A 22,282-nucleotide genomic window follows, 5' to 3' on the forward strand; every position below is an offset into this window, starting at 1 on the left:
CAGCAGTTGTCAATATCAACCAACTGGAGGCCGGGTTTTCCGTTAAATCCTAGACCACTCTTTAAAGAGGATTCCCCAGAAAACAGGAGGGGGGAAAAAAAAATAAATAAATGCATTTTTAAAAAAAAAAAAAAAAATCACTTGACAGCTCTGAATTTGTTTAGCCAGAAGTCACAGCTCCTCCTCTGCACACTTTGAAGGCTGCACACTGGCAACGCTCCTATCAGATCCTTTCAAATCCCTTAAAGGGAAGAGATAAAGCCAAATAAAGGGTAACGCCACCCACAGAGACAGAGCTACTCTCTCACTAATCAATATATGGTGAGCGCTAGAGAGAACGGCCTTAGAATAGATTTTGGGGTGAAAGGCTGGGCAGGGTGGGGGAAGAAGAACTGAGCAGCTGGTTTCATTGTGAGAAGAGCCAATAGGTTTGGGGCTCGGCATTTTTCTTTCCCCCGCCCTACAGGGGTTTCTTTGGATTAGCTTGGGTAGCATGAAGCTTCCCGGATGAACACAAAGTGCCTCAGAATTAAGACCATGCTTGTCTGAAATTGAGAGAGAAATCTTTAGACCAGTGTGCCAGCCCAGTAATTAACAATGTGAAAGACTTTCCTACCTTTTTAATGCCACAGAAACTATTTCAACCACAGAACAAGGAGCTGATTTTTTTTTAACCTTTACACCCCTTCATCACACTCGCATATCGTGACCTATTCGAACCACACTTAAAAGCTCGATCCGAGTGCTCAGTGATACATAACTTCCATTTTAGTGAAACAATCCATCTGCTCCATGTGACTCAGAGCCTGCTTTAAGAATGCAATACTGTTTAGGCCAACGGTTGCACCGCACAAAGTGTTTTGTTCACATGCATTCCTTTGGGATGACAGAGCCTATCCACGGCCTGTAACGGTTGGGGCCTGTGGTTTTTTTCCCTCATCCGCTGAATGCTGCAGTGACTAAGCTGACAAAAATTCCTAGCCAATTATAAACCCACTTAAAGAGACAGGCAATCCCCCTGCAACCTTCTCTTGCCATCCTATATGGGAAGTTTCTATACATAGAAAAACATCTCCTCCTCCCAAGGCCTGCATTGATATGAAAGACTTTCTCTGCGCGCTCAACGCTTCATGCTTCCTAAATGGCATCATTTCCCAAAACTATAACCTTTAATCACGCATATATATCCCTCACACATCAACCGGAAAAGAAACAAAATAGGAGAAACAGATCCCTCAATTGAGTTATGCTAGTACAAAGTTAGAGAAGCCATTAATGGAGGGGCAATGTGTATGCTGGGAAGAGATGAGTCTCAACAGCTACAGAGCACTGTTTATTAAGAAGGGAACAGTTAAGCGCCTATAAACCCACTATGCTGCACCAAGGGAAAAACACATCAGGAAGGTCACACTGGTGTACGCACTAGAAGTCTGATCCATCTAAGAGCATAAGCTGAACTTTAACTAGCAACAACGAGAACTTTGAGTTGCTTCTCGAATCCCTCTGAACATACAAATCAGCAACCAAATTCCAAAAAAACACCAGCCTTTCCAGGAGGGATCCACAAGTCACGTGCTGAATTCATTCTCGCCTACATTGTCAAGGGCTATACAAATGTATTTAATAATTAGCCAGGGCATACAGAACTACACTTTGGGCAGGTAACTACAAGTTCACTTTGCCCAGCAAGAAACAGTAAACAAAAAAAAAAAATTGAGAGAATGGCATACGGTTTCTAGCTTTAAAAACCCAGGTTATGGGCACCTCAGACCCTTACCATTTTATGGTGGGCAAACTACTTGCTAAATCATTTTTAGCGCTCAGCTGATAGCACATGCACATTCCATTCCAAACGCTGAAAACTTTGCCGGGGAGGGGGAGGAAGAGACAGTCAACAACTGAACCAGGCTGAGTTCACCTCAGAAGAAAAACGCAATTCAACAATCTGTATTAACATACTATTACCCGAGCATCTTTTTATTACAAGTTAATTCTCAGAGCCATAAACAGACTTGAGAAGGAAATCACACTATTAGTGGGAACGAAGGCTAAACAAAGGCTGTTTCATCACTGTTTAACACTGAAAAACTTCTTTGCCACATGAAAACAATTTATGACAATGCTTAAGGACAATTCATTCCTACATTCATGTGTGTTTGGGGAAGGAAAAAAAGGAAAATGGTGCCTACTATTAAAAATTTTTAGAGGGTACGATTCCTAGCCAGGGTTGAACCTAAGTTTTACCCTTACTTCTTATGAAAAGTAGGCTGGCAAGTTCAGTGAGTTTGCTCACATGCCCACCTCCAAACCTCCTTCAGCCCATTTCAGCCAAATTCAGTTGCAGATCAGTCATCACAACAGATGTATTTCTATACATTCCATGAAAATGGACAGCTGGCTAGAGGACAGATTTTTTAGGGCGCCCACCAAGATAAAAAGACTGTGGCTCAAGTTCAGCCCTCGTTAGACATCCATACAAGCATTAACTGTCAAAACAGAAATCCCCAGGAAAGCTAGCAATCCACTACAAGGGGGACTCCTTGCATAGATAAGAGCCACAGACAGAGAACTGCAGAAAATGCTAAGCCAGGCTGACTTCGCCTTGTCCCTGCGACATTTGCAAGAACACAGCAAAAACACAGCTTTCTTCTGGTTTTACACTTGACATTTCCCTGACATTTTCCCTATAACACTGCTAGCTATTCCCAGCTCCCAGTTGTTTTGCAAATTCATCATAAAATTAAAGTCTTACATTACATGTAATTAACTATCCAATACAACTGTCTATTCTATTAACAAACATTTGTCTAACATATATCAATGGGGCCTCGAAGTCCATGTTAAATAGGTTAATCAAAGATTTGGTTCACATTTAGTTGCATACTTAAGTTTCATAGATTTAACATGGTACTGCTGCAAAGGAAGGTAAAACAAAAAAAATAATTCTCTAAACAACGCATCATCCTCAGTCTCCTCTAGGATGAAAGCAAATCACTAAGAACAGCAGAAGTGTTGCAAGTAAAACCAAAAGCACTCTGTTTCCAATCCTAGCTAGTGCCAGATTATCAAATTTCTGAAAAAACAATAGCATATAGTACCTTTGAAAGTATCTTTAGGATGTTACTGAGGTTTTGAAGTACCTTTTTTTTTTAAGTTTGAAATAAATAAGCAACATCTTAGAAACCCTCACTGAATGTGATCGTAGGCATCATCTTCCTGTCCCCCTCTGCTCCACAGCCTCAGGTCCCTTGGGCTATGAAGTCCACTCCCTTCTCCCATGAGCCTCCATATAATGAGAGATTAGACCAGGACTTCTTTTCAAACACTACACATTAAAAGATTGCACACTGTACGCATGACAATCTAATGATGCCTTTGTATCTTCTTGTAAGAAGGACTGGCATTTTTTTTCTTCCCTACCCTTTACCACAGAGCATCAGAGAAACTGAACTGAGGAATTAACATACATGCAACCCATAAAACCAGAGAATGACTATTTCCTGTAAGTGATCTCCAATTATATTTTTATAGGTTTTTTTCTGACAGTGAAGCAGTTGCTTGGCACAAGACAATTCAAGTAAATCCATATTGCAGTAGCAATAAAGATTACTCAGGATTTCAAAGTTTCATGAGGCAAAAAACTGAAGCCATGAAAGACAGGCACAGTGTGGATCCAGAGGGGCTTTCTGTCCAGGCAGGTTGCAATCACAGCACGCTCTTCTTTAATTGCAAGTATAAGATGCATTTACATAAAGCACAAAAAACTCTGCCTCTACTTCCTAGCTTCAGCAAGTTTGTTGTGGGGTTAACTTTAGAACTCCTAATCTTCATTCTTCTTAAATCAGAATGGTCTCTATGCAAAATAGAGTCTATATTACTCAGAATAAATGGGCATATACATTTAACCACCCTGACTATCACTTACAAGGTATTGTACTTCCACAGAAATCATGGCAATATTTACTGTATCGTTCCGCAATACATGGATTACCCCTCCCCATTATCAGAAACACTACCAAAAGAAATAAATTTCTCCAATAGCATGGATGGTCACTAGAATATGGCTACACATCACCTGGTGAACATAAACACACCTCTGGACTGACAAAGCTAGTCGAAGCAAGTGTAAAATATGATGTTTTGTAAGGAGAAAAGTGTGCGTGTGCACACGTGAGTATGAAAGACACAAGGTATTTTCAAAAAACCCTTAGAACACTTCTCACTTTTTTTTATTCTTTATTCCAAAAAGTGGGGAAAAGGTCTAAATTTTTTAAAGGATTTTTAAAAGTTTTTTTTAACCCATGGCAAAGTATCATTGATGGACCTAGTTAATTGCATCAAGTCTTTTAATACTGGAAAACAAAAGTTCAGAATTTGAAGTCCTCTCAAAAACACTACACTTTTTTGTGCCAAAAGAAACTACGAAGCCAAGATGAATATTCAACATTAGCACTTAGTTTTTGGTGACTAGTGCAGGCTGCAAGATTCAAGATAGTCTTGCCAGGTTACGGCATTTTGTAACAAAACAAAGAAAAATGGTAAGTATACATTTGTTTAATTTTAGCCCTTTTCTCAGAATATAAACCACTGCTACAGTAATTAACTGCAGATTGGCCTAAACTGCTCTGCGGCCATTCCAGCTTACTAATTAAATATGCTCTCACAGCCATAATAAAAATTCTGGGAAACCTCTGGCTGAAGAGCAGGCTTCTCAGGAGGGGAGCAAAAGTCAGGAAAAAACTTCATTCAGAACAAAAACACTAACAAAATTTTTTTAACGTGCTCCAGATTTTTTTAACTCAGTGACACCAACTGCGCCTTTTACAATTTTTTTTTGGTCTACCCTTCTGTTTATTCCTTTCAGAAGATGTTTGTTTGCTGGAGAGTTTGCATTCCAACCAAATGGACAAACAACCTGTCCATTTCAAAATGTGTTCAGGTTTATATGATACTTTTTTTTTAATGCATCAAAGGTAGGATTGGCATTACACAGACTAGCTTCACTTAATATTATACCACATCAAATTTGCTTGCTAAAAGATTAAAACTTTTAAAGCATGTTGTCCTCTGCTGATATATGCAATTTCTACTATATTTCAGGGTTTAAGAAAAAACACAAAAAACCTTAAATGAAGCAGCAAAACAGAAAAAAGCATGCAGATGTAATTTAAAGCAAAATAAGTGCAATTTGATTTGGCACCCCTGGCTCCCAACTTCTTCCTATCTCTCTTAATGTCTACATAGTTCACATATGTTCAATAGTTCTGAAGGACAGGGGAATATAGTGAATACTCCTCAGAGAGGGGAAAACAAGAAGGAGAGAAAGGGAAAAAAAAAATCCCAGCACATGGTTTTCACCACTACTCTGCTGAATCAACAGGGAGCAGATTCCCAGATGGTGTACACTGGTAAGTACTGCACAAGTCAATGAAGCTATGTCAAACGATACCACTCAACTGCATTATCTTTTGAGCTCCGTGTAAACAAACAGGAGCAGATTCCGAATATTTGTGAGAATACATCATGTTACTGTCTCCATATGTTTAAACATTTCAGTAGAAGGTACATATGGACCACTCTTCCCACTCACTGTCATTCTCTCCCTCCTGTTCCTCATTCCCCACATACACCATATCTTTTCAGGCCGCTGTCAAACTAATTCGAAAAGGAATAAGGATACATTTTCATTAAAAACATTTTGTGCTTAGCTACCATCTGCTTCTTTATCAGCCTCCAAATCCTCACATGCCTTTTCCGTGGTCTTCAGTTTCACGCATTCGGAAGCTTAAAGTTTTCTTCCGTTGTATTGTGAAGCACAGTCCACATGAGCTATTGTTTTTCATGTCAACTTCTCCTCCTCTGAAACAAGTGCTTAATGCTTACGGCCCTAATCCATGTTCTCTCTGCAGTGCCGATTTAAATCTACTTTTTTTTATGCCAGTGGCAAATCTAATCTTAAAGGTGTCTCATGCACTTCAAATACTCACCTTCATTGTTTTTATGGGAAGCATGGCTGTTTCATCCCCTTTGTGCAGCACTATAATTTGCTCTCTCACAAAGGGAGGACCCAGACTTCCAGACTGTGCTCCTGCCCTCTCACACAGAAGCTGCAGTGGAAGCCATTACCCCTTCATAGCGCGTATTAACAATCTGGCCTCCCCATAATCAGATCCCTAGTCTGTCTCTTATCCGAGTAGGAAAGGAAGGGTTTCAGCTAATACTTGACAGAGAACATCTCCAACTCAACTGGGGGGTAGATGGAGAGCAGATGAATAATTAAGATGAAGTTAAAAAGAAAGAAAAAACCCACCCATACACCATAGAACTTACATATGGATCACTGCTAGTTTTGCTATTACTTTCCCACATGAACAGTTTGCCTCGTTCATTTCTTATGGCCCCAGCAAATGCAAAAGTGTCTTAGGAAGCATTAGCTGGACTTGTTCGAAAAACACCACAAAGGTTATGGTAGACAAGGGATCCTAAACTTCCAGGCAGGCTTTCAGGGTTGTAATTTACATTTTGTTTCTGCAGGCTTACAAAGGCCTAGTGACTAAGGCAGCAGACCTCAAAACTTAGTCATCAGCAAAAGGAACATAGAAAACAACAGAAGTTTTCTTTACAGTAGACCAATGGACAGGCAAAGCAGCATGTCATCAGAGACTAGTCTTTCAAGGAGTACAGCAGGAACAGTTTTTCTGGTTCTCACATCAATTGCTAAACAAGATGCAGACAGCTTCCATAAATGTTTCCAGCAGTCACAACTACCAGAAAAAAAACAAACACAAGAGGCCATAATCTTATTTGTATGTCTGGACACTCAGTTTTTATCTTTTCCTTCTCTACCTGTGCCCCAAAGCACAACCACTAATGCAAACAACTTCAGTACTCTCCTTTTATCTTGAGGGATTCTTCTACGTGGACCTGCAACCCAAGTGAAGTACAGCTGGCATTTGATACGCCAAAAGAAAAGTAGGTGCAAGTCAGAGAGATGATAGCATGCCACCAACACAGCATGCCACGGCTCCAAAGCGAGCAAACGAGTAAGGCTGCTGCCTTGGGGCACACTAAGGTAAAGGAATGTATACTACACGGAAACCAGGGCAATAAAACTGGCAGAGAAGCTGCTGACGCTTTATGCTGAATCTTAAAAAATAAAAAAAAAATTTTAAGTTACAGCTTCTTTGTAGCTTGTTCCAGTATAGAAATGTCAATGGATCATTCTAAGTCAAACACAGCATATCCTTCCCTCTCTCCTCCCTCCACCCTCAACATTGTTCCTGCACAAGTTATATTGAAGGAAGCACGGGGTTCTTCCTTTGTTTGTGAGCAAGAAAAAGAAGGAAAAAAAACAACTTCCACTCAACGGCAAAACTAAACAGAAGCCAGGCTACTTAAAGTACTAAGTGTTCCTACACATTTACCCACCAACTTCAGATCTTTCACCGTAAAACCTAAACAAGGACAAAAGAGATTTAATATATACTCCTCCACAGATCCAGAGCAAAGAAAAAAAAAAAAAAGGCATAAAGGAACCCTGAGTGATAGACAGCATTTTCAGTTTAACATCACTGTGACGCACAAGGAGAATGTCAGGGTTAAATTAGATACTACACTAGAAAAATGTTCCCTGGAAAATAACATAGGTCTCATATCTCTACTGGTAGGAAAATGCAGATTGAAACACTCAGTAACTTAAAAGTCCTTGCTTCTATTCTTTTTCATGTCTTGTGTAATTTTGTACTGCAAGAGTCCTCTCCAGATCAGGAGTTCATTGCCAAAGCGTCCAAGCAATCTAGCAGGAGAGACAAAAAGCTTCCTTTTGAACAACTGCACATTTATACCTCCTTTGTTTTTCTTCAGAATGGGAGTACTTCTGGGTTGTTGGGGGGTTTTTTGGTTTGTTTTAGATGAATGGCTGACAAATTTGAAGTTTACTTCCTCAAAGTCAGTGGCTTATCATGACAAACAGATTAAGTAGGTCCAACTTTCTCACTCTTTTTATTGATTAGAACTTGATCATTTCTTTACACGCTCTGCATCCTAAGATACTCTAAACCTACATTGGTTTTCCACAGTGTAATGCTCTTAACAAGCCTCTCAAGGCTCTCTTCCAATACTTGTTTTTCTTTTCCTGTATGCCTTCATCTTCCTTTCATGGGAGATTGTGAAGAAGAAAGCATTATCTACACCCTTGCCTTAAAAGTGCTGCCATCACAGTGTAACTATGACCTCATTTTATTTAAACAGATCTCTTCTCATGTACATTCGGGATCCAAATTATTTTAACACTCTCCTAGAAGTCAACAAGCTTTTCTTGCACATTACTTTTGTCTACTCCAAACAGCCAGAGCACACAACAGAAAGCAAGTAAGTTGATGTATCTCATTAAATATACTCTAGTTACATCCATTCAAACCACTAAAGGCAATGAGGTTGCACAGGAATCACTTAGGTCACCCTCTGTAGACAACGGAGTTACACTCTTTTAATGAAGACATAAATTTGGTCTGCAGAAGCCTAATGGCTCATAGCAACACATACTAAGAAAGCTATGCAGCTCACTTCCCTCACCTTGGACAAATCACAAAGTCTCCCAGTAACAGGCTGAGGGGTTTTCTTTTGTTTAAAAACAAACTTTATTTCCTGTAAGAAGTATTGATAAAAGCACAGCCCTACAAATGCCTTTTTTCAGAGATATTTTTGGCATGTGTTGACTGAAACTGCCCTACAAGGTACTTTCAGTTCCAACTGAACATGAGGGCTTCACAAGCAACTGATGAGCCACTCTAGAAAAAAAACAGCATCCCCAAATGAAGGTAACCTGAATATAGCCCTACTCCTGTCTTCTCTCTCACTGTGGTGTTTCCTATCATTATAGCAGCTTCAGTCAAGACTGCAAGTGGAATTTAGGAACTGTTCCTCCCAGTGATGACTGCTTGTAATTAAGCCCTACTGATACTGCAGGGCTCAGCTTTCGTAAAGTTACAGAATGAACCCAAAAAGCCTGCCATGTAATCATGTTATTTGAGTAAACTATATATCTGTTTACTCTGTTTTTAAAAAGTAAGAAGAGATCAAGTTTTGTTTTTGCTAATACTTGCTATCAGAAAGACATAAACCCCGTCATGCCAGATAAGAACAAAACGGGCAAGGATAATTTCACTGAGAGTCAAGATATTCATTGACTCTTTGACACTACAGACTGGACTGTAAAAACTGATTTCAGTAAAAAAGTTCTTACAAACAGAATTTACCATTACAGGAATTTCTGAAGGTGCATGCCAAGGGAGACAAAGAAAAAACTCAAAGTAAGTCCAGTTAACAGCTTCAGTACGGCAATGACTCTGGCACACACGTAACATCACTTTAGCAAGGAGGAGGAGATGGCATTTGACAGACACCTCCTGCCAAGGTCCTCAAGGGAGGTAAAACTGGTTCCAGCTTTGCTATACTGGCTTTACTTCTACCCCTACTTTGCATCTTTTCCATGGGGAAGTAACCCAGAAAGTTTGTTTTTGTTTTGTTGTTGGGTTTTTTTTTTGGTTTGGTGTTGGTTGTTTTTTTTTTTAAATCAAGTGAGATGATCCTTTACTGGTTGGGGAGGAATCTATTTGTGTGGTAGCCGGATAACTCATTACGTGGACTACACACGACTAGAATAAAAGTTTAAGTTGCTAAAGAGCTTAAAATAAAACCACAGAATTAAACCTTTACTTCAGAAAGAGGTACCAAGAACACACTATCTACTCAAATCTTACTTTTCTGGCAGTGGTTGGTGGTCCAGCAGCGGTAGTTGTACTCATTGTTAATAGACGTCTTCTCGCACAATGGCTTCTCTTCCATTGTTCCTGGACACAAGTCTCCACATTCCTTTGGAGATTTATTCCCAACGATGTAGTTATTGGACACTGCATCTAGGATGAGAGACCAGTCCACTGTGGAGAGGTAACACAGGTCAGAGTTCTTCTCAATCCGTATGGCCCCGCGGGTTATGTTCCTCAAGTTGTGAAGCCCAATCTCTTTAAGATTTGTCATTTCAAAGATAACCAAGGCATAGTTGTAGAAGAGGTTCCTCCCACGAATGACGGTGAGGTTGGGAAAGAGATCACTGAGGCTTTCCAAGCCTGCCACACGGAACAGCAGCAAATAGTCAGTTATGACAGTGAGCTTTGGGAAGCGGAAGTTGCGGTAATCCTCTGCTTTAGAGATGAGCAGAATTTGAAGGAAACCCTCAATTACCGTACAGTTCTCCAGGCGTTTCAGCTCATGGATATCATTGCGAATGTCAACATTTGGCCCGCAAACTGAAAATGTAAAAGGAGAAACGGAAGTTAGTAAATAAGGCATTTTTAAGCCTTTTGAAACTGGAATGAAAGCAGGATATTCCGATGGCCATAAAATTTTTAACTTCTTAATTAGGTTGCAATGTTAAAATAGGAAATGAGTACTTGATTTACACCTACATTGAATATTCATCTAACTTATCACTATAAACACTACCAGGACCAGCACAGAGATGCAAGCTATCTATATTCTGCAGCAGACAGAGAAATGTTGTTTTATTACTGCTGTTGAAAACAGCTGCATTAGATGGAGGAACATAAAGATAAACTGAATGCATTTGCACACCCTGCTTCAAATTACATCATGACATGTGTGACCAGACCAGAGGTTCAGCCACATGACTTCAAACAAGTTAGGTAATATAGAGAGTGATCCACTGGTTATTACATTACTCATTTACTCCCCATCCCTCTTAAGATACATGCACATAAAAGGGAACACTGTCCAGAAAATTAGAAGCCAAATTAGCCCCAATTGTTGAATGCTAGTCTTGCAATAGATCAGCAACACCACAAAATCCACAGAAAGCTGGTCAGCACTTCCTGCACTGTGACTGGGAAGAAAAGAAAGTGCTTGGACTTGTAGCTAATGCACTGAATCCCTGTTTGCACGTTCCAGTGAACCAAGTTTCACTGATTTTGGCACCAAGACACAAAAAAAGTTTATTGAGTTCTAAGAAACACAGGATAAATTTATTTACAAGAACACACAGCGTCACAGTGAGGAATTTCCCTTGAAAACAGCAGACTGAACTCAATGCGCTCTCAAGAAAACAATGACCAAAAGGATTATTCCCTAATAAAGCTATATATTAGGGTCTTTCCATATTAGACATGTACCACAATAAAAATTTTAAAGGGGCTGGGAAAAAGTGTACTAATAATGTAATAATTAGACACATAAAATGCACTTTGATGTAAAACAAAGAACTACAGAGCATAGAGAGCTGTTGTTTTCCGAAACCCTCAGAGTTAGTCTTCTGTGGAAAACATGGAAAAAAGATTCCCCAGAACAGATAGTAAGTTGCTTGTAAGCAAACAAAGTAAAATGCCAATTTATTTAAGCAACCCAAAACTTAAATAAACCCCAAGCAATTCAATTTTGTGGAAAGGTTCTCTTTTTATGCATGCTAGGCTTAATTATTTTAACATCATCTTTTCCTCAGACAAGAAAAAGGTCTAAACAAACACTGGAGTCAAAAAACTTAAATTCTAACCCAGACAAATTGTCCAGAGATTCAGAAATTGCACTGACAATAGAAAGCAGTCCTTCCATCCCACAACACTTATCTAAGGCTAATAACTTAAGCTAACAAAGGATCCAGAACATGAGCATGCTAAAACCACAGCAACTCTAATATCCGACAAGGACTTAAAGACACTTAAGTCTGTGAAAGACTAAAGGACCTTCTTGTTAGAGCGACAACGTAAAAAAACAACAGGGCAAGATCTTTGTTAAGAAACAGATGTTTTCTACACAAACTATTACCTAATCTTCCTTCTGTAAAGATCCAAGCTGAAAGCAGAGGCTATTAAAATGTGACTTGCTGCACTAGAAGCAGCTATGTGCAAGAAAGTTCATTCCCTAAACCTTTAAAAAAACAACAACAACAACAAAAACCCACCACCGCAACTCATGTACCAACAGTAACACTTGGCTATCATGACGGGTGAGACAGGAAATCCCCATTTTAGTACATACTGATTACAGAACAATTCCATACTACTGCCTGCACTACGTGTCAAGGCTTTAACTTCAGGAAAACATTAAAAAAGGTGAATGGGTTGGCATTACCCAGCTTCAGAAGCCAGATGGGAGAGGGGGAATGTTAAAGAACTCCAAGATAGTAGATCTGATAAAAGATGTACTGGTCACTTGCAGCAGAAGTGTGGGCTTCTCTCCTCAATCTGTAGGAAAGACCACCTCAACTCGGATTAAATTCCCTTAATAAGCCGGTACCTACGTCTTCCCTTCAAATTCTGAAATTTTGTTCTAAAGCAACCATCCCTCCACCCACCCTCAAGGGACAGTGCCCTCTGCCCAAAGCACAGCCCAGCAATAACATGAGTATATTTACACTTTGACATTGGGCTTCTCTTTTTAAGAAAAGGCAAGTTAGAACACAATGTTTTTCCAATTAACTATTTTGGTTTCTGCCTCTACCTGCTGGCAGGACAAGGTGAACAGTATGGTTCCTGCTATGGCAAAGCAAAAGTAGCAAAATTTATTTTACTGCCATAAAATTTTAGAAACCCTAACTGCTCCAAGCCCTTTATTTTGTTAAAGAAATAAAATTTGCACTTGCGCTGACATTTTGTAGGCAAGGTTCCAGAGTGATGGGTTTAAAAAACAGCTGAGTTACAATACCCTAAAGAACAATTTGTAAGAGAAATGGCAGCAACCGTCAACTAAAGCATTATGTATCTGTTCATGCGTCTATTCTGAGGCTAGGCTTTAAAAGTCATATTGCTTTTAGCTTTATGTTTGTTTCAGCTTGAAAGTTACTTAATTTTAGATATTTAATGCTTTTATAAATCAATGAGATTTCTAGAACTTTATGGCAAAAGTATGCACTCACTTGCCTCAATTATGAAACATCATCCCCTTAATACGGAAGATTATGAAGTCCAGCGGGCTCTAATGTTAGAAATTGATTACAGATGAGCATGCTGTTGACGTTTTTGATTTAAGAACTTATTAGTTCATCTAGTGAGTTATGTTTTGCAGAACTTCATGCATATAATGAGAACTGCAGAGACCCAAACATGAAATAGGACAAGTATCTTGGTCCATACTGACATTTGGAAAAACCTGTTCCAATTAAAGCAATTTTTTTTTTTTTTAAGAAATGTCTTTAAAGTTCACATTGTTCACAAAAGTTAATTATACCACAAAACATCATCTTTTTCTCACATTTCTCTCACTGCCCTGAAAAGGATTATAGGAAAAACAAATTAATCAGAGCTCAAAGTCAACTACAGTTTCCATTTGGCTGTTCTGTGTTTTCTTTGGATCCCATTTTAGAGAAAGCGTATACGGACTTACAATATAAACTGGTCTGTCAGACACAATGAAGTGCACATAAAATGCTCTTTAGAGCATTTATATTCCATTTAACAGTTTCTAATATTCCAGCTTATCGAGCTTTTTTAATATGACTAGTACAACTTACCTTTGTTTCATGTTCAATTCAGAATTGGAAATTAACTATTATGTATTTATTTTGCTCACTAACAGAAAATAAAAATGCCAACATCTGTTTATGACCCTGCCTCAATAGTTTTGGGTAGATTATAAACATCCAGGATAATTACCAATAGTCAGATTCATGCTGTTTTCATTCAGCTGCTTACAGATTTCCAAGCCTTTCTTAAACTGCCTATCATTTCTCAGACTTATTCTAACCTAAGCACCTAATTGTGAGTGAGAAATTAGTTCTTTACTTCAAAAGATAACTCCCCATTACAGTAAAACACCAAAGAGAAGCAATGCATTCTTGACCTAGACGAACACAAATGCCTCCCTGGAAGTAGCACTTTAGTCCAAAAGTACTGAGCTTCACCTACTATCCAACAAGAAGCCCACTTGTGCTTTTTTTTTCCTGGGAGCATCCTGGGGCAAGCTGCAGGGCATGTAAACTTCCAAAGGTAATAGAAAAATCCACTCCACACCACAGTCTGAGGACCTGCAGCCCATTCCTAGTCAGAGGACAGATCCAAGCCTGATCATGTAACTGAGATGGGGTCAATGAACTACCAGGAAAAATGATTGCACATAACAGGTTCATACGATGAGAGTAATGAACGCGACCTGCAGCCTATTCCTTGATCTGGCAGAATCTCCTGGCAAGCCTCCTTTCTAAGTGCTGCTCCAGGCTGGGGCACCAAGGAGCAGTACAGAGGCTGTGAACAAACATGCACACTGCACAGCACATGGGTAGTGACTTGACACTACTAAGTACACACAGATTGGGCAGACTAAAGCAAAGCTGTGTGTGACACAAAGAGCTCAGAGTACAGTGATCCAGCAGCTTCTTCTTGACCTTCATTTGCTCAACCTATGCTTTGCTAATGCTCATTCTCATCATAAAAACCATTTTGACTTGGAGAAGAACCTTGCCACCTTGAGAAACACCTGCTATTTAATCATCATCTATCATCAAATAATAATTTAGTCCACGCAGCAGGTCTTTATTGTTTTTATATATCCACCAGTTATTTCAGGTCACTAGCTACTCCTAAAAGGACTTGCCTGTTGCCTTTCAGTGTTTTGAACGAACCATTCTTTTTGCAAAATGGCATGCTATGAAAGACAAATCAGCAGAAAGCCTGCTGTTCAACATTCAGCATATAATACAACTTCTGCTTCCTACAGCATGTCACAGCTATTCATATATTCACAGCCGTTAATTCGTTATCAATACTAAGGTGTTAGAGGGCAGGACTGACAGTTCACACACTCACTGGTTTTAGTAAGAGAAGAATTAATTTCCTACAAGAAACTATTTCATCATGGTGTAGTTCTTGCTTCCAAATTTTGTATTCCTCCCAGTTACTCCATTTAGAAGTTCTAAAGAAACGCAACTGTTTCGGTTTTTCTTGAAAAAAACCACACACCTTCACATTTTAAGCCTTGCCTTCGGCCCTTTACTTTTTGGGGTAACGTTAAAAGGTTGTACTACACTGAATGGTCTCAGTATCCTCTCAACCAGCCAGAAGTTAAAGATGGAGCAACCATCCCTACCTGGCTCTCTCAACACCAAGAAGTCTTAGACAAAGCAGCACCAAGGCAGCTCTGAGTCATCGAGTCAATCCAGCACAACTCTTTCGCAAGTCTAAGGCCTTTTCAACCTAAGTCTGCTCCAGCTGGGTCAGGCTTTCCCTAGCAACAGAGACTTGTTCAGCCTGTGCAGTCATTTACATCTCTGAAATGAGAATCAGGATAGACTGCTTGCCATTAACATCTAACTAGTAATCTTGAAATCAACTCCCGTTCACCTTTCTCCTGTTTTTTATACTCCTGGTGTGTTACCAAAGCAAGTTATGATTTCCCTTTGTTTCCCCTCTTCTGACTCCTCTTCTGTGAAAATTGTTTCCTTTACTTCAAAGTAGAGATGCAAAGCTTTATCTTAAATGAGGAGCCTGGATACTTTTTTTAAAATGGAAAAGCTGAAGGTATCCCCTTACACTGGTTGCTGAAAGAAAGCACTGAAGGTGCAGAAATTGTTCTAATTCCGTATCGTCTTCCTGCCCAGGGGTTAAAACACCCATTTGGAGGACGAAGTCTGTGATCCACAAGGTTCAAAAGGGTTCTTTTAAGGGAAGGCATGAGGTTGCTCAACTTCTCATCCACCCTGAATTTCTGTACAGTGGTAACAAGTACAGTATGTTACCATCAGCGCTGGATGATTTCCTACACAAAGAAGGAACTACAAGGCTTAATACAAAAAACAATTGCGGCTAGTTCTACTTTTAGAGAGTAGCTTGCTCACACCACCACCACCACAAGAAAAATCTCACTTTGCCAATAACGGCTTTTTCTGAGCACGTTCCACTTCAGTGAGAGGTCTGCTTTCCCAGACAGCTACTGCTACTCTCTGGTCAGCTAAGAGCTGATGTTGCCGAACACAGTAACATTGCTCTCTCCCAAACTCCTCTAATGAAAGAGATTTGACCATGTCATCCTTCAGTAATGTCAGCTCAGAGCTGTGGGTCTTTCTGGGAGATCAGCAAATGTTCTGAGCAGTGTTGTTATTTATTCCCAACAGAGCCACTTCCTCTTCATCATGTGTTTTTTAGTTTTAATCTATGGCAGGTCCTTATTAAAAAAAGGGTCCAAAGCAGCCACTGAATGTGGCTGCAGTCCAGCAGCCCTCATCCCAGATCCATGGCACGCAGTGTCCTTTTTAAGGCAAGCATCTCCACAGTTCCCATCCCTCTCTGGTAAGAACAAAGAACACGTTTATTGCATTGGGTGGATTTAGATCTGCATAATGTATAATGGCCTGCATATTGACATGTTTACTATATACTGGATCAACTCAATAGAGGGGTTGTCTGGTACACTGAAAAAAAAACCAATGGCTCAAATTCCTTGCAGACACTTGAAAGTTAAAGAACAACTTTGGCTGATGACAGCATCCTCATCTCCATGTTATCTGAAAAACTGGTTTGAATCAGGTTAGGAAAAAGGAACTAAACATACTATAAAGCCCGTCAGCAGATTTAAAAGGAGCCTCTTTTCTACATGACTGCAATTGCTCAGAAGAGGAGCAGAAGGACACATCAGTGGAAACAGGGGGAATAGTCTGAAAATGTTACGCCCATACAGATTATAAACAGGGAAAAGTAAAACTTGGCCTTAACCTCTCTCTTCATTCTTACTGCTAAGTATTATGCTTGTTTTAAGAAAACCATCAGGACTGTCATACAGCCCTGAAGAAGAAACGTCTTTAAGTGTTCTCATTCAGTCATTGCTGAACAGAGAGGTACTGCAGTCCATGGCCTGGTCTTAAGCCTAGTTTGTTCCTGTAGTTTCACTCCAGGACTTGGAAGGCAAAGGTAGAAAGACTGAGAAGGAACCGATGAGCAACCACGATTTCCCTACGAGCCCATGAGAAGTTTCAGCGTAGTTGCACCATCTGCAGATGCACGGAAAAAAAATTACTACAGAAGCCTAAGGATTCTTTAATTGCACACTATGCAAAGAAGAAATTAAATGTGGAGTTCACAGATATCAGTGGTTGGAGAGATTGCTTATGACACTTTACATTAACACAGGATTCCACCACCCACTGAGCTCTTGGTTTTGCCTTCGTAGTGACACTATGAATGAAATATATATTTTAGTGTCTTTAATGTACTTACACAACCTCCCACAAAATTTCTGTAGTCTCTAAGCTCACCTATCCTGCATGTGTCACGTCAATCACTAGATCTCTTCCCTGGGAAGCCAGCTTCTGTATTACCTCTTGGGAAGTCAGAACCAGTAACAAGGAGGGAACTAAATCTACACCACATGATTCAAGCTGTCTCCCTAACCACTGACCTATTCTTCTTCTTCTTCATCGAATATGATACATAAACCACTTTACATTTACCAAGATTTTATGAGTTACATGTCTCTGCATGGGAGGGGAGGGACAACAGATAAAAGGCACCCCACAATCCAGAAAACGTCAACCATTTCAGCTTTTGCTAAGCAAGTCCATAATTGAATTTCAACTTCTGTACTTCTAGCACTAGCACAACGCTGCCATCTTTGGCTTGCAAAACATGAAAGGGAATACTCAAACCCAAACAAAAAACAACTGTTTCCATTTGAATATAAGTCTTGAGAACGTTCTTGTTCACATCTAAGGCCAAGGAAGAGGGCTTGGGGTTTTTCTTCATTTAATTAAAAGTTAAGCTTTGGAGGACAAAGCCAGACCACTATGATCTTCTAAACGCTCAAGGGACTGGAGATTATATTGCAATGTAGCTTGTAATTTCTGAGAAATATAGTCTATGATCATTAATTTACCTTGTGTCACTCATCACGCCTAACAACCTTTTACAGGATTCTTCTCTCCCAGATTTGGAAGGAAAAAGTAGTGTCACATGAGGCCAATCAAATTTGGCACAAATACCTTAAAAAGGGACTGGATTCCCCTTCTCCACACATGTTCTCGTTGTCTCCCATAGCCCTTAGAAAAATACACATATCCTACTTTAATTTTCTCTCTTACCACTCTACTAACTATATATTCCAAATCCAAGGGCCACTGTGTTACCAAACTGACCAGAACAAAACATTCACAAAAATAACACACAGAAGGACTACAACCCACATCACAAACTCAAACCGGCTCTGCCTTTTTGCTCTTGCAATTTCAGCTGTCATTGGCTAAAGATATCTCTGGCATTGCTGCTTTCCATGAACTTCCTCCAACTTCCCCATAAGTTTACACAAAAAAAAATTCAGAATAAATCAGTTCTGTCCCTCATCTCACTTGCTTTCTCTCTGCCAACATTTTACTTTGAATGTCAACAGGAACAGCAGTTTAGCAAAAATGGAGCCAACAAAATGAACTGAATCTCTCTAATAATATTGATTGATGCCTTCTCTACACAGCTCACCAGAGCAAGTGGGTCTAGATTTAGCCTAACTCACGTGAAAGCATCCTCATGACAAAGTCATCCCCAAATTAATCCTCTCTCACCAAGACCGCACTGACCCGGCACATCCCTCAGGGGTTCCTCTGAAGCCACATCTGTTACCTCCTACTACTGAAATAGCATAACATGAGTGAGTGGCTCAGTTGGCATGGATTTCTGTTCGTCCTCATGGGTAGAGAGGGCAAAAATGGAGGAAGATATTGTAGAGCTAATAACATTCAAGTGGCTGAGCCCCAGAACCCCTGGCTATCAAACGAAGTAAAAGTAGCACCAAAGTTTAAACTCTGATCTGTACTGCCCAGGTTATGGACAACGCCTGCAAAGATTCTCTGCCACTCAACCAAAGAAGAAGAAAAAAAAAAGATAAAAAGCTAACAGAAAGATCAAACCTACAGTAAATTCCTCACCCATTAATGCCCAGTATATGTCAAACATTGAAAGCCACTGTTTGAGCATTACGGTTGAGGCTGAACACTCGAACCTCTGGCAAGATGCTTCTGTGTATTTACAAGGAAGGGAAAGCTGTTCGAAGCACCAGCTGAATGCAACTCCAGAATAATTCCATAAACTACAATGCAACACTTCAGAGCCACCGTATGGTCAAGTTTGCCAGCTTGTGAGAATACTGTCAAAGCAAAACAAAAAAAAAAAACCTGCAGAAGCAAGCAGGTAATGCCTAAATCACTGAAGACGAGCTCCATCCTCACAGGAAGACAGACAGACTTCAAACCTCTGCACTCTTTCTTACCCTGCACTATCACTTTTCTGACAGCACCACAAAATAAGAGCATGCCATTCTATACAAAACACATAACATAGAAGTGAGTACGTGGCGTGTTATGATCAATAACTATGAGAGTAAAACTTTTTTTTAACTGTGATAGTAATGTTTAAACCCTATCCCAGTAGCTTCAGTCTAATGCCTGCTAAAGCAAAAACAGAAGACTGAAATTACAAGCTGTTTATAACACTGAATTTATGTTTCACAATCTGTGATGACAATAGAGCCTAACAGAAATTGTCTCTCCTGGGGACTGTTCTTCTCCACCTTTAAAAAAAAAAAAAAAAAATAGTTGTGCGCATGATTTTATTTATTTATTTTTAAAATAGTTGTCTACACATCCAAGTGACTCAGCAACTGGCTGACAGAAACCTATGGGATATACACTTAGGTAGCCGGGATAAGCAGCCAATTCTTCCAGAATGAAAATTCATCATGTGGCTGGGCTCAGCAACTCCCATTTAGGGAGACTTTACTATGCTTTTAGCTGCCTGCTGAGTTGCCATCCTGCAGTAATCTAGGAAACCTGCCTCTCTCTAAAGTTTTTTGGGATTTTTTTTTTTTTTTTTTAATTTTAAAAAAAATGACTGCCCAACCAGGCCAGATCATTTAGGCTTCATTAGAAGCAAATTGACAAAACAGTATCATAACATATAATTGCATCCATAATGGTCAGCAAAAGGATTTAAGTACAACTTCCCGATGACTCTTTATTAAATGCACAGAAAAATTAGAATTCTGATGCAATTACTCTTAACAATATGCAACACATGGCTCTACTATCCTGTGCTAACCATCTCTTATGTGATGAAACACAGAAATCGTACATTCTCTGGCCTTCCGTAGTAACATTTCTGTTTTAACAAACTGAACTAAGACTTCCATTAATCCCGTATTTCTACCCGATTTGAGGTGGAGAGATTTAAGATAGTGTAAAAAAAAAAATCATCTAATTGCACAGAAGAAAAAGACAGTGCTATCAAACTTCATTTAACAGAACAGGGAGCCCTCACATCCCTCCCTTCACATGGCAGCTACGCAGTTTAAAATCACATAGGTCGTGCTGTAACCTGCTTTCTCAAGGCAGTTAAAATAGGGCCAACTTGCAATCCCCAAAAACGGCTTTAAAGGTATTAAATTACATATATGCAGGTGCTGTGGGGCTTTCCAGTCATGAGCTAACTAGATTGAAAAAAGAACCTTCCTCTCCAAATACAAGGTAAAACACGTGGGTTGGCACCAGAGGCAAGGTGACTAGTAGTTCAGGCCTTATCAACCAAAAACAGTTGCGACAGAACACAATTTAAGGCACATATAAAGCAAAGTAGCTATACCAGTAGGAGTTCTTATGTGAACTCACTTTTCTGGCCAATTGGATGCTTTTGACTCGCTTTTAGTATCACAAACACAGCCCAATCAAGGAAGGTGTCGGTTATACTAGAACAGCAGCATTCACACACGGTATTTATTGTCTCAGAGGCATCACAGCACAATAACCAGGGCGGGGGGGAACCACCTCTGTGATACCAGTCAAGGTTAGTCTCGCCACAAACAAAGCACCCTTAATGCACACAGGTGAGAAGCAACCAGATAAACAGGGTTAAGCATGGAAAACTAGAGCCCTTTCAGGCACAGTCAGCTATCAGAAGTCCAAGGTTTTCACTTCTGTGAAGATAAAGAAAAGCTTCCAATCCTAAGTATAGGATTTTCAACGTATCTATGCAGGTCTTCTGTTCAGCAATTAGTTGACCTTCACTGTAAGATAGTGAAAATAAAAAAAAAAAAATATGAAAACTAAATATACACCTTGTTAAAAAAAGTGCCAACAGTGGTTTACTCCCAGTCACTTGTCCACACTTGCCTTTTAAGTTCAAGGTGACACTTCAGCCCATACTCTCCATTTTACACTTATATACTGCCCAAGACATTGGATTTTCAACCCTATATACAGCTTTTAGACACTGCCTATAAGCACTGTGGGTGATGCACGATGTTATAATTCTGGTTAGCAAAATGGTTTAGGTATTTAATCAGCCCAGCTGTACTGAGTTCTATTGCTTGGCAACTGCAATTATTGTCACAATACCCACTTTTATTAGAAGAGGACTGGAACAGCAGAGCAAGCAGGAGAATTATTATTCATCCTCTGGCAGGTACTTCTGGATAGCCTGGGATGCAAAAGGTTGCCCTAATGCATTTCTAACAAATCCATCCATGAGAAAGCAGTGGGTCCAATTGGGTGAGAGAAAAACAGTCACAGCACCTTTCATTCAGCAACTCATCATCAGGGATTATCTATTCTGCTCCCCTTCTGAGCCAAAACTGGGGGGGAAGAATGTTGGAAGAAAGGGATGCAAAAAGTTACAGAGGATGGGACTTAGAGGCAAACCAAACAGCAATATTAAACCTGGATGCTTGAGACACTCCCAACTTCAGGCACCTCCCTTCGCTGGGATCTGCAGCTGCACACACTCATTCCAGAAGGTAAATGAAGGCAAGGCTGAGATGGAGATCTCTGTCTTCACCATTATTTTTACCCTATACCTTGCACACACAACCCACTCCTAGCTAAGATACAGCTGGAGAACATATACTTAAGCTGAGTTCTGCTAACTCTCTGGTATTATTTCACTATTTGTTCTGGTCATGAAGAAGATAACATAAGAAATTACACGAAATTTGAGCCAGAAATAAGAGATGGATAACATCAAGGAGAGAAAAACCACCAAGTGAAAGAACAAAACAGTGGACTAGCTCTAACCAATGTGATTCAATCTCTAACTTTCAGTTGTCACTTAAATACATAAACGTAATATTCTGACACAAAGTGAGAGTTAACTATTTCATTTTGCATTTATATTTTGAGGGAGGGAGGCTGGTTTTTAAGTTTATTGGGATTTAGTAACTACTAAATGATGCTGATTTTTCACTAAAAATGGTCTCTCTCTTCACTTGGTACTTTTGCCTGCTGAGCAAGCGTGTTTCTTCAGCAAAGTGC

General features: G+C 39.7%; 1 protein-coding gene across 2 annotated transcripts in view; it reads right to left on the reverse strand.

The window, feature by feature from the left end:
• The window catches only part of IGF1R (insulin like growth factor 1 receptor), a 188,957-nt gene that overhangs the window by 148,010 nt on the left and 18,665 nt on the right, over positions 1-22,282 (reverse strand). For both annotated transcript variants that reach the window (XM_050903708.1, XM_050903707.1), the window contains exon 2: positions 9,762-10,307. In XM_050903708.1, the coding sequence (XP_050759665.1) occupies positions 9,762-10,307 (546 nt within the window). The remainder of the gene's footprint in view (positions 1-9,761; positions 10,308-22,282) is intronic.

The sequence above is a fragment of the Gymnogyps californianus genome, chromosome 11 (assembly GCF_018139145.2).
Source record: "Gymnogyps californianus isolate 813 chromosome 11, ASM1813914v2, whole genome shotgun sequence".
Taxonomy (NCBI): domain Eukaryota; kingdom Metazoa; phylum Chordata; class Aves; order Accipitriformes; family Cathartidae; genus Gymnogyps; species Gymnogyps californianus.